Source organism: Aythya marila (assembly GCF_965140915.1).
Source record: "Aythya marila genome assembly, chromosome: 2".
Classification (NCBI taxonomy): Eukaryota; Metazoa; Chordata; class Aves; order Anseriformes; family Anatidae; genus Aythya; species Aythya marila.
The window spans coordinates 112699338-112716493 of NC_139043.1; the positions used below are offsets into that span (position 1 = coordinate 112699338).

Here is a 17156-nt window from a genome sequence, read left to right on the forward strand (position 1 = left end):
GTGGTCTCTGCTCTGTATTTTGTAGGCATATGTTGTGGAAGACAATAAGCAGCTTATTTTGGAAGGTCAGCATCATATTGCTCTTAACACAGTTGGGAAGGAGGCTTTTTCGTTTCCTCAGAAGCAGGTAATCTACTATGAAACTTTCGTTTGCAATTGCTTCTTTCTCAAACTGTATGTGATCTATTTTCTTGTAAATGGAAGTGGAATCATTTTGTGTGCTTTTTGTAAAATCTAATATAAGACCTCAGTGAGGTACAGCTATGTTGTTTTGTAAACTGTTCTGTGGTATTTCAGACTACATCTAGCAGCTTATTAATGGATTAAGTCAAAGGTAAAACTAAGTAATGAAGTGTTAACAGGATAAAAACTTTGTGAATTCTACTACACACAACTAAGTGAAGGCCTTTATTGTAAAATTTTAAAAACAAAAGCAGAAACTCTGGGGAAATTAGTTAGACATAGAAATATTTATTTGAATATATAAACTAATAATTCATTTTCAAATTTTATAGCCTGTGTGGTTATACAAAGAAAATAACATCTGCAAGAAATTTGTCTCTTGGTACACAAACAGTAACAGTTATGAGAGTTAGGTTTGCATAAAAACATGTGTATGACAGATACAATTTGTGTATGAAAGTGGCTAATGTGTAAAATAAAAACCATAATTATTTAGTTTTCTGTTGACCAGTACAATGCCGTTCCTTCTTGCTTTGGTGCTGGTTTCTTTGTTTTTACCAACATTGCATTACATATACAGCTTTTAGTGAGCCCTCTTACTCTTCTCCGGTAAGAAAGCATTAAGACAAATATGACTTTCTATAGAGATTGTTATAGCACAAATAGTGAATTGCTTGGATATCTGAAGCTGTGCATTTGGCTTTGGTTCATAAGCCTGTAAGTATTTTACATCAGTAAGACTTTGCCATTTAGTCCTTTTATGCTATGAAATTTAAATAGATCAGAAGGGACATAAGTTTGATCTAAACCGGCTGCTGTTCATTCTCACTGAAGAATCAGAAAACTAAACCCAAACTTCTGAAAAAGCTTCTCTTGCAAAAATAACAGAAGCCTCTGCATGTGTGGACTGAAGTTATGGTGTACAATATTATGCTTTATTAGTCTGACTACTTCCCATTCTAATATTCTGTCCTGTATTTTAAAGTTGTATGTAGAACAGTAGATCATACTGTAAACATCTGAAGTTCCAAGAGAAAATGCTGTTGACTTTGCTCCTTGATCTCATTGAGGTCTTGTTCTAGCAAATGGATGGGGAGAGAAGTAGGAATGAATTGCATCTGCATCCTAAAATAAACATATCATCAAACATTAGACATGCTAGGTATAGGGGTTTTCATTTTTTGTTGACTGTATCAGAACACTAGATGTTTGCATTGAGTTCAGTTGTTTCAAGCTAAACAAAAATGATCACAACTTGTTTTGAGGAATGCATGCTACCCTCTTAAAGATTAGAGGCTGTATTCTCATCAATATTTTTGTTACAACTACAAATAGATGCTACATTGATTGTATGTACCTTCTTAATGAACAAATTCTCAGAGCTTCTTTTGAACCATTCTGTTCTGCAGGAGCAGAAATCTATCTACTGTCATGCTATTGAAATCTAGTTTAAGAATAGGGGTTTGTTTTTAATAAATGCTTAACTCCTCTGTCTTCATGGTAACCAAAGCTCAGGTTGAAATTGGACTTTAAGAGCCTGTAATTTCAGGATGGCAGAAGGAGAGACTTTGTATGCTCACATACAATTTTATATTGTGAGAAGAGAAGACAAACTCTGAGTTCGAAGGTTGGGAAAGACCTTCATGATCAAGCCCAACTGTGAGCCTGACGTACGGAATCCCTACCCTGTCCTTTGGTGTCCATATGTCTCTTGAATACCTCCACTACTCCTATGGGTGGCCTGTTCCAAAGCTAGACCACCCTGTCCACGAAGAAATATAAACCTCCCCTTGTGCAATTTGAGACAGTTTCCTCACATGCTGTTATTTGAGAAAAGAGATGGACACCCTCCTTATTACAGCCTCCTTTAAGGTAGTTGTGGAGAGGAATGAGGTCTCCCCTCAGCCTGCTGTTGTCCACACTAAACCCCGGTTCCCATGGTTGCTCCTTATAAGCCTTGTTTTGTGCTCCCTTCACCAGCTTCAGTGCGCTTCTCTGCATACACTGGAGCAAGTCAACACCCTTATTGTAGTGAGGGGCCCTAAACCAAACAGTATTTGAAGTGTGGTCTCATTGGTGCCCTGTGCAGGGGTCCAATTACTTCCCTGGTCCTACTGGCCACGCTTTTTTTTTTTTTTTTTGTATGGGTCAGGATGCCTTTGGCTGCCTTGGCCAGCTGGGCACACTGCTGGCTCATGTTCAGCTTGACAAGCACCCCCCAGGTCCTTTTTTGCCAGGCAACTAGCCATTCTTTCCCAAGCCTGTACCACTGCTTGGGGTTGTTATGACCTGGGTGCAGAACCCAGCACCAAGCCCTGTTGAATGTCATGACTGGGATCCATGTTGATTTAGCCTATTGAGAACCCTCTGCAAAGCTTCCCTTACATTCAAGCAGATCAACAGGCCTGCCTAACTTGGTATCATCTGGAAACTTACTGAGGGTACCCTCAATCCCCTCACCAAAATTTTGATGAAAATGTTAAGCAAAACTGTCCCTAAAACTGAGCCCTGGAGAGCACTACTGATGACTGGCCATCAGCCAGATTGAACTCCTATGCACTGCGACTCTTCGGCCAGTTCTTCACCCAAAGAACTGTACACCTGTCCAAGCCATGAACAACCATGTTCTTCCAGAGAAACTATAGGAAACAATGTCAAACGTGTTACCAAAATCCAGGTAACATCCGCAGTCTTGTCCTTATCTGCTTATTAGGTCATCTTGCCTCAGAAGGAGGTCAGGTTAATCAAGCAGGACCTGCCTTTTATAAACCCATGCTGGCTACTTCTGATCAGTTGATTGTCCTCTGTGACAAGTTAAATGAACACAGACTTTGCAGCAGTTAAATATGTGGAGCGAATGAAGTTAAGAATTAAAGAATACCAAAAAATCCCCCAAAATAGGATTAAATGAGGCTATGCAGGGAAAATAATATACTTCATCTGTTAGTTAAGGCTTGCATATTCTGTTTAAAATATGTTGCTCTTTAGTTAAAGTTACACAAGCAGTGAAATGGGGTGGAGGAAATCACGAAGTCAAACAGTACTTGTGCCATTATGTTTTCAGTACGTAGTTTCTGGATTTGCAACAGTCATATAGTTTCTGTGTAAATCTGTGTTTATTTTGTATAAGTCATCAACAGGGTTGGAAACTAGGCAGTTTGAGTGACTTGGGCTGACAGTATAGCATTTAGCTGTTTTCTGTCGACTAGACAGCAGAGGGAGATGGAGATGCATGCTTTCTACCACCAGTAAATGCTACTCAGTTCTGGAAAGTAGATGTATGCAGATTTCAAAAGGTGGTCACCTAGGATGCAAGAATCTGCTCCACTCCCTGCATTTCTTGCTGTGTTTCTGCTTGTTGCTTTTTGAGTGGCTTTTTTTCCTCTTTACTTGAACTGCTTCTGTTTCATGGTGTTGTAACCACCAACGAAACTGTTGCTTCTGGCAATACAGCAACTCCCAACAAAGAACAATTTCACAGACTTCTAGAAAACATGAATAAAACTGTACCCCCTCCCACTTTGTTTTGTATTATTAATTTATTTTAAAGTAAACTCCAAGTGATTCCAATCTTAATGGAATTCTTCAAATAATTGCATTAAATAAATTTGGATAGCTTGCTCTTGGGGGGAGGGGGTGGGGGTGGGATTAACTTCTCTGTACTTGCTGACCTCTGCTTTGTCAGTTACTGACTGAATAATTCTTTGCTAGCCTTAAAGGGTTGTGTTTGGAGTTGTTCAAACTTGAATGACTTGTCAGAGAAACAAAGCTTCAGTAAAGGTCCGCATTAGAGAAGCGCTGGATATGTATTCATTGACATGTTTCTCAATAGATTGGTAATTGCGTGTGCTGATACATAAGTCATCTTAAGGTTTCTCAGCTAAAATGTTAAGTCTTCTGACCGAAATGCAAGGACAGGTTACTTCCATTTGGTTCATTGTGGAACAGACAACAGGATGCGATTATTCCTGTAGCACAGCAACATAACTTGGCAAAACATTTGATTTAAAAAAAAGTATGGTTTCCACAAAATACAGGATAATGTGGTTAAGGGAACGCTTAAAATGTTTCTGGCTAAAATTTCTCTATACCTTCTCTATAAAAAAAGAGAAAAAGTGAAATTCTATATGAACTTTATTTGAAAGCTCAAATGCACATGCTTTACTCTATTCCCATGTGTGTTCAATATATAATTACAGACGTTAAACTTTTGTCATTATAAACAAGGCAGTGATAACTACATCTTTGAAGCTTACTGGTTTTCTGTCACTGTAGAGAGACTTTTTGTTTACACTACGATGTTTTTATCTGCAAAATTGAGTAGGTGATTAAATGTTTTTGAGCATAGGTTGCTGGACACAGTAGGTATGTCAGGTGATGTGAGGAGCTACTTGCATCTTCTAGAACTTCAGAATTGGAACACAATGCTGACAGAACGTTTAACGAATACTGATTCTGTTAAACCAGAGGAAAGTTTTTATATAGAGGACTGTTTTTTATATATTTATATATAAGTATATAAATAGTTTTATATAGAGGAATGTTTTTATATGTCGTATAGAAAGCTCTCTGAACAGTGCAGAAAATGTTTATCTACCTGTCCTTTCCATCACACGTACTTTGAGGGGGGGGGGAAAAAACTTTTGCAAAAGGTAAGAAAAAAACTGCTAAATACAGCTTTTTGCTGAATCAGAAACTCAGAGGTGCAACATGGTATGTGGCCTAGGCAAAGTAAGACCCTCACTAATAAAAACTAACTGGTACTTGTAGATAATGTCTTTTTTTGACAGCAATACTGCTAGGGAGTCTGTTTCTCTTTTGAAGTCTGTTTTCAGAAATTCAGCTGTATTAAATGAAGGTCAAAATATGACTGCATCTAAAATACAGCTATTCTGCCACTTGAGTTCTTTACCATAACTTAAAGGATAGAGTAACTTCAGATTTCTTCAAACGTCCATTCTCAGCTAGGGCTGTTGCTCAATACTACTTTCTATTTTTTTCTCCTATTTTTTTTTCCTAATCCAGTCAATTCAAGCAGAAAGGTTCTGAAGCAAAAGTACAGTGCAGTCAATATAGTGGGGTTGAAGTAGCATTACAGGCTGGGGTGTTTGCTGTAATTTTGATTAACAGAGACTTGACCCTGACTAAAGATGAGGAGCAGCCTAGTAGAGACTTAGCACTTTAGAATTTCATCATCATCTTACACTACTAGCACCCATACTTGTGGAACGTCTTAGCTTATGAGCGTGATTTAGTTCTAACTTGTTTACGTGAGGTTATGTATGTATGAGTGCCTTAAATCAAGCATACTTTAAGTGATTCTGTTCCCATGTATGGCTCTCTCCTTTTATTGTGGAGGGGTCCTGTAATGCACAAGCTTATAGATTTCTTCCAGAGAGGAATAATCTGCGTACATTCCAGGACTGTGCAAGATGTGCTTCTGGGTTGCTATTTCAGTTCTGTGGATCGGACTAGTGCTAGCCCAAAGGAAACTCCATGAAATACTTAGGGCATGGATGAAACTTCAGAGATGATCGCTTTTGGTAGCGCTGCTTCTTAATATCGATGTAACTCGGGAGTTAGGGTGAATATAGACAAATCATGTGGTAAGGAAAATCAGTTTAAAACTGAGATTTAAAAATGGCACTCTTTTATTTTTTTCTAATATCTTTAAGAGCACGTTGACCCAATCATTGGGAAGATTGTCTCTGAACTTGAAAACTTTAAGTTGTCCAAAACTCCTTAAAAGAAAAAATTTAATGGTTGCTTGTAAGGATACCGTAGTTTCTGCCCATCTGATGGAAAGGAAGGACTTCGTACTTCAAAAGTGCCTTTTAAAGTTAAAGGATTTATTATGGGCAGACCTATCTATTACACGTATCATATAATGCAAAAGCTATGTTGATCAGTGTGTAAACTTTGAGTTTTCTAGCTGTAATTAGTTTATTAGTGCAGTTTCAGGAGAAATCAAAAACTGGTGTGAATAGTACACAATTTCAGAAGTGTAACTAGGGATAATACACTTCTTTGTTTCAAAGAAGCAAAAAACCTCACTCTAATGGTCCTTTTTTTTTAATAATTACAGAATAAATAGCAAAGTTATGAAGATTATTCTAGTTGGAACAGTAAGCTTGTGTTTATAGGTATATGTTTTAAGCTGACCTTTGTAGATGACTTTGGACAGTAAAAAGGTTTCTATTAACAGAAACAGCTTTTCTAGTACCAGTCGTACAGTTCGAAGCTATTGGAAGGCACATGTGGGAGCAGTGCAGTTCTGTTGCTGCTATCTATTGAATGTTTCCATTAAAAAAAAAGTCCAACTTAAAGTCGAACTTAAATGCAGCTATAGTACTTGGCAGGGGAAAAAAGGTTCTGCTGTAACTGTCAAGTTCAATTCTTCCAAACTCTTTCTATGATGAAATCCGCTCCGTTCGAGCTTGTCTATATTGCTACTGTTATAATGTTGAGATCTTCAAATTGCGCCTAAACTATTATTTAAAGGGAGCATGCTGAATGTCGTTGTGGCCTTCTTGTATGGAACACACGGTGCTTGCTGTGTACTGTGGCCCACAGAGGCTTTACAAAGAACTATAATGGGTCAACAAGCTGACTTTAGGTCTCAGAACTTTAAAAAGGCAAAACTCCATTTGGGTTGGTGTTCTAGAATTTGAGCAACAAAATACCACTCATTTAATTTTTGGTCTTGTTTTGCTTTAAGTGTGACTTGAGGCTATTATCTGTTTGGTGCATATTCTTGAAGGGGAGGGTACAGGTACCCAAGTGAGTATGGGTTTCTTTTTTTGGTAGTTTTGATTCAATTTCTGAAACTCCAGGGTAGGGAAGGAGTTTAATGCATCTTTAAACTTGGCATTTCTTACTAGATATCTCTAGGTAGCTCCATGATCTGCATGCAGATCTTCTTGGTTACCATTTGTAAGTGTTTAATTCCCTCCTGAAGCATTAAGTAAGAGAATCGTGCTAAATATCATACAGCCCTTGTTACAGATAGATTGGAAAAAAAAAAAAAAAAAAAAGACTTGAGCAGCTGAATGAAGAAATGAATGAAATGAATGTCTTTAGCTGAATCTGACACCTAGAGCGTGACTGGAATTAAAATTTAGCCCTGTTATGGTAAACTGTTAATCTTGCTATCTTCCAGTCCTTCAATAGAGGTGTAGTGTTAGAAATAGAGATTTGAAATATTACTAGTATACTGCACTTTCACCAGTAAATGTTCCTGCTGCATTTCATGATGTTTTTGTCTATTTGTAGAGATAAATCTTCGTATTTGTCTTTTGTAGGGTTTTAAAAAAATACTCGGGAGTTCTGATTGGGAGGACTTGGAACAGGTAATTAACTCTAGGGCAAACTACAGTATGTAGGATATTGGTGTATGGTCAAAGAGGTTGTTATAATTTGAGATACATTCAAATGAAAAACTATAATTCGAACTCTCAAAGGCTGGTGTTTTTCATGCTGTCAAGTTCCATCAAAATAGGTACATATAAGGTTAGGGTGGAACTAATAAATTCATTCAGGGCTTAAAGTAATTTGGGGGGAGAGAGACTACGCAGTAACAATGAAATATATTTTAAGAAAGCTACTTGTACTTCCAAGAAGAAAGGGGGGAAAAAAAACCACCAAAAAAAACCTGGCTTATCTGGGAAATCAGAGGATAACATTGATGTTTACAGATTGCAGAATGCTTGCAGATTTCACTGAGCCCCGTGAGTATGTTTGAGTCAGGTTTTATTGCCTTTAGTATTTCTGTTCAACTTAGAAGGTATAATTCCCCATCCTTAAATGAAAAGTATTACTTTGCGCAGTGTACTGTCTTATTTGTGTTTAAATCTTTCCTCACTTTAAGTAGTCACATTTATTGCTGTAAAATCTATTTTTTCTAGAGGTGGACTTTTGTAGAATAGTTTCTTAAGACAATGAAGAAGGTAGCCCCTGCCTCAATAAATCCTGCTTGCAAAACAGATTAAATGTTGATCAGAGTTCAGCATTACTGTAATGCTCGACCAAATGTAGCCAGATTGTCTCATTTGGTATTGCATCTTTGTCATCTGATTTCTTCTGCTTCAGAGATTGATTCTGCTTGTAATGTTAGGATGAATCCCAAGTAATGACAGTGCTTTACTTGGGCTTTCAGCTGGGGACAAGGAAAGGCAACTTCTGTGTCTACAAGAGCTTGCTATACAATTCTTAAGATATTCTGTGTTTTCAAATCCTCCTGTCACTGTTAGCATGTTTTCCATAAACTTGTTTGCTTTACTTTGGATCTGTTCTGGGAAACTTGGTTATTGGCTTTTCTGTTGTGAACTTCCCAGGGTAGGTGATGGTTTTTTTTTCTAGTTACAGCTTCTGAATTAGGGAACTAAATGCTGTCCCTTTTTCTTCAAATAATAGAAATAAAAGAAAATAAAAGAAAACAAAACCAAAACCAAAATGCATCAAATTACCACAACACTAGCCTGCTTTTGTGAAACTTGCACAGATAGTTTTTTCACAGTCAACTGTGAAATCTCTCTCAAAAGAAGGTAACTGATAACCATATCATTTCCTTACTTAGAATGCTTAAATACAAAAATTGGAATAATTAAGCTGTAGGCATGTCCCTGGAATTAGAGTTCATAATAAAAACTTGTAACTTCTGTGACTGGATTTACTGTGTTACATGGTGTTTCATGCCAATGTTTTAAATGTCATTCTGAATTTGTTTCAGGAGTTACCGGAAATGGCTCTCTTAAAGTTTTTTCGACCAGAAAGTACACCAGGACCTGCAAGACCAACACCAGAGCAGCTTTCCAGTCTTATCAAGACGAGTCTTCATTACCCAGAGTCTTTCAGTCATTCTTTTCATCAAAAAAGGTTAGTGGAATGCTTTCTGCAGAACCTTTTGAAATATTGTTAATTTGATGTAAATCCTGTTGAGAGATGCAATGTGGATTATAGTACAGAAGACAAAACAGCATGAAATCTTGCTGAGTTCCTAAACTTGCTGCTTAGGTAATACATAAGTAAAATGGAAGTTTAGAGTAGAAAAAACAGGCTGTAATATCACAGTTTGCAGTTTTAATGTTAACTGGTAACTTACTGAAAACAAAATAAATACTCTGGTGCCTTTGTGTGCATTTTGGTGGGTGTCAAAGGAGGAAACAGCGTAACTGCTCTGAGGAGCTCAGCAAAGCTACAGTACTCTTAAATTAAAAGAATTGCTATGTCTACAGTATATGACTTGTCAAGATCAGCCATTGTTCAGACTTATGTCAAAAATAAAGATGATAATGGTCTAGATTGCTTGGGCTCCTGGAAGAATCTCAAAATTAACCTGTCAAATAGACGACTACTAGGGTGAATTAGTTGAAACCTGCAAAAATGCTTGACTCTCCTAAAATGGAAATGATCCGAACAGAATTGGCTTAATTGGCTTGATAGTTTTTTTACATTGAGTAGAGTTACTGACACTAAGTGATTGTATTATGTACACTGTCTCAGACTGTTGTATAATAGACAACTACATGTTAATTTTGCATGACCTGAAATTTCTTTTGACTACTTAAATCTTATTCTAGATAGTCTTTAATTATACTTTTTTTAATTGCTGTGAAACTATTTGTCTTTGCAGCCTCTGTCTGGTACCTGTCACTCTCCTACTTTCCAATTGTTCCCAGGCTGTTGTAGATGTGATGATTGATTTGCGGCATAAAACAACAAGGTAATGCATGGATGTTAATCAAAACATTTCCTGAGATTGCTTCCTAGTTTTAGGAAGTTTTGCAGTTTAACTACACTGAATATCTAGAACAAGATCTTTATAATAGTGGCTTCAATAGAAGAATGCAAGGTGATCTAGGCTTCATACAGTCAAATGTCTGTCTTCAGTCACGTATCAATTTTTGTTTTGCTTTTGGCTGTATCTAAGAGAGGGCCAAGTAGTTAAATTAAACTTTGCAGACCTTTTCTGGAAAAAAAGTGGAAACATTCTTAAACTTGCAGAATACTGGCTTTAGCAAACTTCCATTACTAAACAGGTTGCTTTTTTCATTTTTAAAATATCAAGTCATTTGTAGAAAACAACTTTTGAAGTATAAACTTGAATAGTTTATGCTGTAATGTGATCTAGTATAAAATGTTGTCATAAAAATACCTAAGGTTCTAAGATTTCCCCTAGTATTTTACCAGCTTACATGTATTCTTATGACTGGCTTTTCAGCTAGAATTGGAGTACTATGTAAGAATACTACACTGGGGAAACATTTTGTGAATTGTTTCTAAAAGTTTTAGATATTTCAGTGGGATAGATTGAATTCAGTAGTACTGAGGTATTGTTAGTTTTCATTTCTGTTAATAAAAGGCAGTTTAACTCGTGTAAAATTCATGTGAACCCTAATCCTAGATACAATGCTACCTGATTTACCTTGATTTACCACAAAATAAACCTGTGGGACTCTTGATTTGAATGATCTTGGGGGAGGGGGTAGGGAGGGAGATGACATGACGGATTGAGAGACATTGAGGACTTGTTTATGGGGAATGCTTGCTTCTTGCCAATGGACTGTCTTACGTGGTAAACAAGAAATTAAAAACCCAGAGCTTAACACACGGGTTCAGAAACAAAGATTAGAAGGATAAAGTCTTCAATTTATTGGTTAAAACTGGAAAGCTATTCACTGAACTTCTTTGTTTTCATGAGGTGGTTGCTCTCTTAAAGCATTATAAGACCCAGTCTGACTGGGTATTGCAGTTACATGCCTTGACACTTATTTAAAAAAAATAAAAAAAGCAAAATACCAAACCACCTCCCTCCACCGTAACCACCAAATTACTGCAGTGCCTGTGTATATCCATGTTAACTATTTCTGTTGATGTCTGATGACTTTTTAAAAACTGACAATTGGTATCTTGTTATCTAGGCTATTGTTATGTCATGGTTCTATAAAAGCTGGCAGTACACTGGAATTTATAATTACAAATAGATATATCAAGTTTTGTGTATGGTGTGCAATATATTTAGAACTTAATGTATTAAGAATATATTAAGTGTTTTAAAGAAACTGGTCCATCTAAGCCAAAGGAAGAATAGTTGTAAAAGTTCATGTGAGTCTCAGAGCAGTAAAAAGGTATTTGGAAAGAAGTAAAGAGGACTCAGTTAAATGGACCCGATGAGTGGGCGTTGAGTATCTTAATGGATCCCTAAGGTGATGTCGTGGTATGCATGGTGGGAAAGAGGACAAACATGCTGAAAACAAACATCTTGAAACTGTGTTTAGCATCTTGGTTAAATGTTAAGCACGCTTCTGTCTGTATCTTTGATTGCTATTGCCTTTCAAAATCTAGGCTTGTCTTCCTAGAAAAATCATAACCTCTTAATGATAAGGTTGGGAGGGTGGAACAATGAAGTATTTGAGGAATGCAGTGATTTAAGGGAAAATATTATAGGCAAGTAATGAAAAAGACCCAGCAACTTCTAAGATTCCGAAGAAGACCAACGGTTCGCACTCTAGCATCTAAAGACTGCCAGAGTAGGAACTTAGTTGTCCAATTCCTGGTTTTCGGTTAGTTTTCAGAAAGCATAAATGAGCATATTTGTAAGGGGCTGATTGTGAACACACTGCGTTCGGAAGTTTTGGGAAAGCTTCAAATTGAAGGGTTCATGTAAACTGCTAATGTCTGAAATGCGAAGAAATAACTCCTGTTACCTTTTTTTTCAGCCCAGAAGCACTAGAAATCCATGGATCTTTTACGTGGCTTGGGCAAACACAGTACAAGCTTCAACTGAAAAGCCAGGAAGTCTATAGCTTGCAGCTAAAAGCTTGCTTTGTTCATACAGGTGTCTATAATCTTGGAACCCCCAGAGTATTTGCCAAGCTAGCGGACCAAGTTACTTTGTTTGAAACGAGTCAGCAGAACTCCATGCCTGCACTGATTATTATTAATAATATCTGACCACTTCTGAAAAATCATACTAAAAGACAAAATAAATGGGATTCTTTTCTTATATTGCTGGTTGACATTTTGCTGCAGTTTTTTGAAATAGCACCTCAAACATCTAACTTGTTACTAGAGATTGTGTAGGAAAGAAAATAGCAAAATATTCAGACTACTTGTCAATTTGTTTCTCAATGCAACGCACGTTGGACTGAAAATTCGTTTATCCTTTTATAATGTATTTCTTCTCCGGTAATTAAGATATTCATAACACAAAATAATCTTTAACTCCAAATCTGAACATATTTGTATGTCCTATGCCCTGTCAAAAACGCAGCTTGACTGCTGTTACAACTTCCAGCATGGTGTGTTTAATATTTGTGGCTGTATTAGGATATGGTTCAGGAAGAAACCATCACTGGCTTTTTCCTGTCTAAAGCCATTAGTCATGATAAATCCCAACCTTACTGTGAAGTTCAATAGGGTATCTCCAATCTGTTCCTCAATTCTTTAGTATAAAACTTTGTTTTGAGTTTTCATGTTTATGAAAGCTGATGACCTGTCAAGGTTTACATACAAGCCCCACCTATGGTGTTTAAAAAATAATTTCTTCAACCAGTTTGAGTATTTTTTTCTCATTCATCTCAGCACAGAATGCACTATTTCACAACCATGAGATTGTCATTTAAATTGTCACTTGCTTTATTATGTAACTAAAACAATTGATCTGTTTTAAAAAAAAATCTACTCAAGATTTTCAAGAAATGTATTATATTTATAACAAATGTACTGTAAATAGAATAAAACATACACCATATTCACTGTATGGACTGCTGCCTTTAATTGTTTTTCCTTCCTTTTTATACAGCTTTGGCGACCTACTAGTGCTGATTTTGTATATAAATTCAGTTGTGTACATTAGAATATGTTCATTCTAGTCCTTTTTGCTCTGAAATTTCTATCTTGTCATGTGTAGTGTTGGTATACATGGAAAATTGCAGAGGTTGCTATATTTGTCTTTTGAGTTCTCACATGGTATTTCTGGGAGCAAGTCTCAGGATTCAGCTACCTGGGGAATATCAGTTAGTATGTGGTGAGGATTTTTAATTTGAGTAGTAGCTGCTGACCGTAGAGAAGGCTGCGAAGTAATCGAGTGCAGCAAAACCAGCATAGAGTTAGGAGATGTGGTTTATGGTGGATTATCTGAGTACAAGGAGAAACAGAAGACTTCTGTCTGCTGTGTCATGTGGCTGAAGGAAATTCCATCACAGAACAACACTGACTTATGAAACAGTAAATCTGCCTTCAGAAGCTTTTTTTTTTTTTTTTGACACCTTTTATGCAGCACTACTGTATGTCTGTTTCCAGGACTTAAATTCCTGAAAAGTCTTTGAATTCATTCACAGCACGTGGCCTTTCATAGTAATACTTAATGACTATGCTGATGTATTAACAGAATAGTTGAATATTATAAAACAAATGTGCTGCTTCCGGGGCAGAGTTCTTTTCTGCTGTTGGGCAGCTTTCAAGGCTACACTTGCTAAATTTTTCTTGGCATTGCACTATGTCATGAGTGCTCTGTCTTGGCAATCTTTTTAGGAGTGAAAATGTTATTTATGCCAGCCAGCTATCCTGCTGTAGGCCACTAAGTAGTAAGTCACATCTGATGTGTTTTCAGCACTTCTTTGAATACTTGAGTGGCAGAAGTCGCATTATTCAGACAGAGGATGTTTCCACGTGAGTTTCGTGACATATGAGTCAGAATTTAACTGACTTTCAGCATGTCAAAATAAACTGCTAATAAATATCTCGTGACTTGGAAGTTCCACTGTTGTAAAGAGTAGCCTTACTGCTGACTCAATTAACTGCTGCCTGGCATAGTTTTTTTTAATGATCCTAACTTTTAGATTAAGTAAACCAGTCCTTGATGTTTCTACTGGTGTATATCTAGGTTTTTAAAACAAAGAAACTGTCACAGATCATGTAGCTTGGCTTGAAAGAACTACCATATGTAGATCAACCCTTCATGTTTCTCAATGCTTATAGGAACAGGGTGAGCAGGAGGCTTAAGGAGATGGAGGAATGTTTTATTCAGTATGGGCAAAATTAGCAGCCTCTTCATCATATACTTATGAGATGCTTTTCTATGTCTGTTTATGTAGACATGAGATTTTTTTTTTCCTGTGCATAGCAACTGTTCCCAAGGAGTTCTCAACTAAGCAAAACTCAGAAAACTCAGCATTCTAAGCTGTTTCAACCCTACAAATAAACCAGACTTTGATTATGCTGTTGATATAATATCATGTTGCTTTAAAAAAAAAAAAAAGCCACCAACAACAAAGCATTTGCTTTCTTTTCGCCCTTCATTGAAATCTCCCTTTTTTTCTCTTTCCCAGCATGCTGCTTAAAAAAACTGAGATTCTCAACTTGTCATATTCTAAAACAACGATGGAAGGGTGGTATCTGAGTCCAACTCTTTAAAGCATGTTAGAAAAGACTGTTATGATGTGTCTGCGGAATGACTCTATTGTAAACATTAAACCACAAACCAAAGTGCTTTATTTCCAAATCAGCATCAGTTCCTTCATGCAGCATTGTCAGTTGTATAGATCATGTTCTGTGTAAAGCATGGAGCTGACCAAAGAGATCAAAATCTCTAAATTCAGTAAAAATGTACAGTTTCACAAATTCTCTACCATGTTCAAAATGAGAAAATCAGACTTGCATCAAGTAAAACATAGGAGTAGTTACACACCTTTGTGTACGTAAATCCTAATTTATTTTTTTTGTGCTGTGTCACCAACTAGCATGGTCCTGGAACAAGGTGGGTGAATTTCTGTCATCTATTCCATATTTAGGAGTGTGCCCTTCTAACATCCTATGCTATGGGGAAGCAAATGATGTGAGAATTCAGCTAGTTCCAGGCTGCTTTGCCAAGATTTGTTGAAATGCTGCATTGACAGGTTACGATTCTGTGCAATGAGTATCTGGAATAATACGGTTTTCTAACGTCTTCAATACACGTAGGCCCTGAATATGACTTAGAAGGCACACAACACTTCTGAAAGGATGGTTTGAGAATGGTGGGAACATCAGGCCATGTAGTTGGTGGCTTTTATGTTTTATATCACTTCTGAAGCTTGAGAGGGAATTCCAATATTTAAATTAAAATCTAAAATTACTAAATTAAAATCTGAATTTCTTGTGATGGAAACGCATTTATAATGTCTTTGTCTTAAACTGTATTATTTAAATCTTGTTTAAATGTTCAGTATAATAGAGTAAGGTTTTAACTAGCAATAAATACCAAAAAGTAAGCCATATATTGCAAATGCACAGGATTCACAGTAATTGTCTGATCTATATAGAAACTAACTTTTTTTTGCTATTACGGTACTGAGTGTAGACAGTATCCTACAAGGAAAATGCCTACCAATTTAATTTAAATACCCAAGTCCATCCATATGATGGATTTAGAAATTCTAGAGAATGTTGGTCTTTCACAGTACAGTTATTAGGTGGTGTTCTGCTACTCATCAGGAGTGAAAAGCTGTGCTAAGCTGTGCTCTTTGTATGTTTTGTTTACAACTTCACATTTGGAAATTTGGAAGAATTGGTCTTTGTCACAGTCTTCATTCTTACTAACAAAAAATTATCTTCAGTCCACTTGATGTAAAAGTTTTTTCCTAAAATTAAAATTTCCTAAAATTAAACTGTCATGTTTCTGAAATTATATGCTTGAAAAAAAAAATAAATTATACTGTCTCTAGCCACACATGGTCAGTGATAAGTTTAGAATTATAAATGGGGGGAAAAAATGGGGAAAACTGGTTAACAAGTTAAAACCATTGTGAAATGAACTTTTTTTTTACAACTTCAAAATATAAAAAATTTCATTTTATAATTAGGAAGAGGACACTGGGTTAGTTTCCCCATCAGATTTTTTTAATATCAAAAAACTTTCCCAAACAAAAGAACTTCTGCAATTAGCTCTCCTAGAGGCTTTCAAAAATTGCAGTGAAAATACTTTGACTTTTTGGCATTTTTTGGCATTCAGTTTTTAGTGATAAATAGGGTAGGCAGTATCTTGTCAAAATCAAAAATAAAATCAGAATGCCTGACAGTGCTGTCCAAAAGCTTAGATAGCTCGTGGAAAAAGCACCATGTTTATATAATGAGGTTACAGATAAATCATAATACCTATACAATGTAGCCACTACACTGGCTTTAAAGATGTATAGACCATTATATGGAGGGAAAATGTTCTTATTTTAATCTTTATGAAGAATGGGATGCTTGATGGAGGGCCACTTTAACTCAGCTGCACTTCTATTCTTACAGCCCATATAGTTTCTTTTGGACCATGCAGTATATGGACTGTTCTTCCAGCAAAGAAGTCCAATTCTGAGTCTGAGAGAAGCACTTTGCATCATATGCAGTCCAAAGATAATCATAGTTATGCATTCTGTGTATTTCAAACATAAAGTTGGCAGAGATATGCTTCTGGTACTTACTATCTTCCCATAACTCAAGACCTGATGCCTGAAGATTTTTGTAATGTATCAGGAGAGGGCATCCCAGATTTGTAAAGCTTTGCTCCTTAGATTGTTTGGCTGTGCATTTTCTCTGGCAAGAAACTGTGAGTCATATATTTTTGGCTGTTTGTATAACTGAATTTACTTCTCAGTGCTGTTTCCTGTAGGTGGGCAGGGCGCTGCAGTAAGTGCAGTTGTGGGAGCCATATCAGTATAGCCAATGATATTGTCAGGGATATCCACAGTGACAGTAGACGTCTCTCCATCACATATGCCATCACAGAAGTCAGCCTATGCACAAGAAGAGACGTTCTGCTGCTCCAAAATTATATGCAAGAGTTATTGGATGTTTCTGTCACATATAAGTCCAATTTCTATTATATTTGCACTGAAAGCCAGCACATGTGAATTGCTGCCTGTCACCAAGTGAATGAACATCTTGTCAGTCTTGGGCACAAATAGAGTTTTCAAAGTCATATTTCTATGCATGTCAGTGTAATAGGT

The 17156-nt window shown here is 36.6% G+C and overlaps 1 protein-coding gene across 4 annotated transcripts in view; it reads left to right on the forward strand.

The window, feature by feature from the left end:
- The window catches only part of TRAPPC8 (trafficking protein particle complex subunit 8), a 48274-nt gene extending 35337 nt beyond the window's left edge, over positions 1 to 12937 (forward strand). For 2 of the 4 annotated variants that reach the window (XM_082753357.1, XM_082753359.1), the window contains 5 exons: positions 26 to 127; positions 7485 to 7532; positions 8912 to 9057; positions 9815 to 9904; positions 11901 to 12937. In XM_082753357.1, coding sequence (XP_082609483.1) covers positions 26 to 127; positions 7485 to 7532; positions 8912 to 9057; positions 9815 to 9904; positions 11901 to 12135 — 621 coding nt within the window. In that variant the 3' untranslated portion in view covers positions 12136 to 12937. The remainder of the gene's footprint in view (positions 1 to 25; positions 128 to 7484; positions 7533 to 8911; positions 9058 to 9814; positions 9905 to 11900) is intronic. The other 2 variants (XM_082753358.1, XM_082753360.1) reach the window with 1 other exon arrangement.
- Positions 12938 to 17156: the final 4219 nt, after the last annotated feature.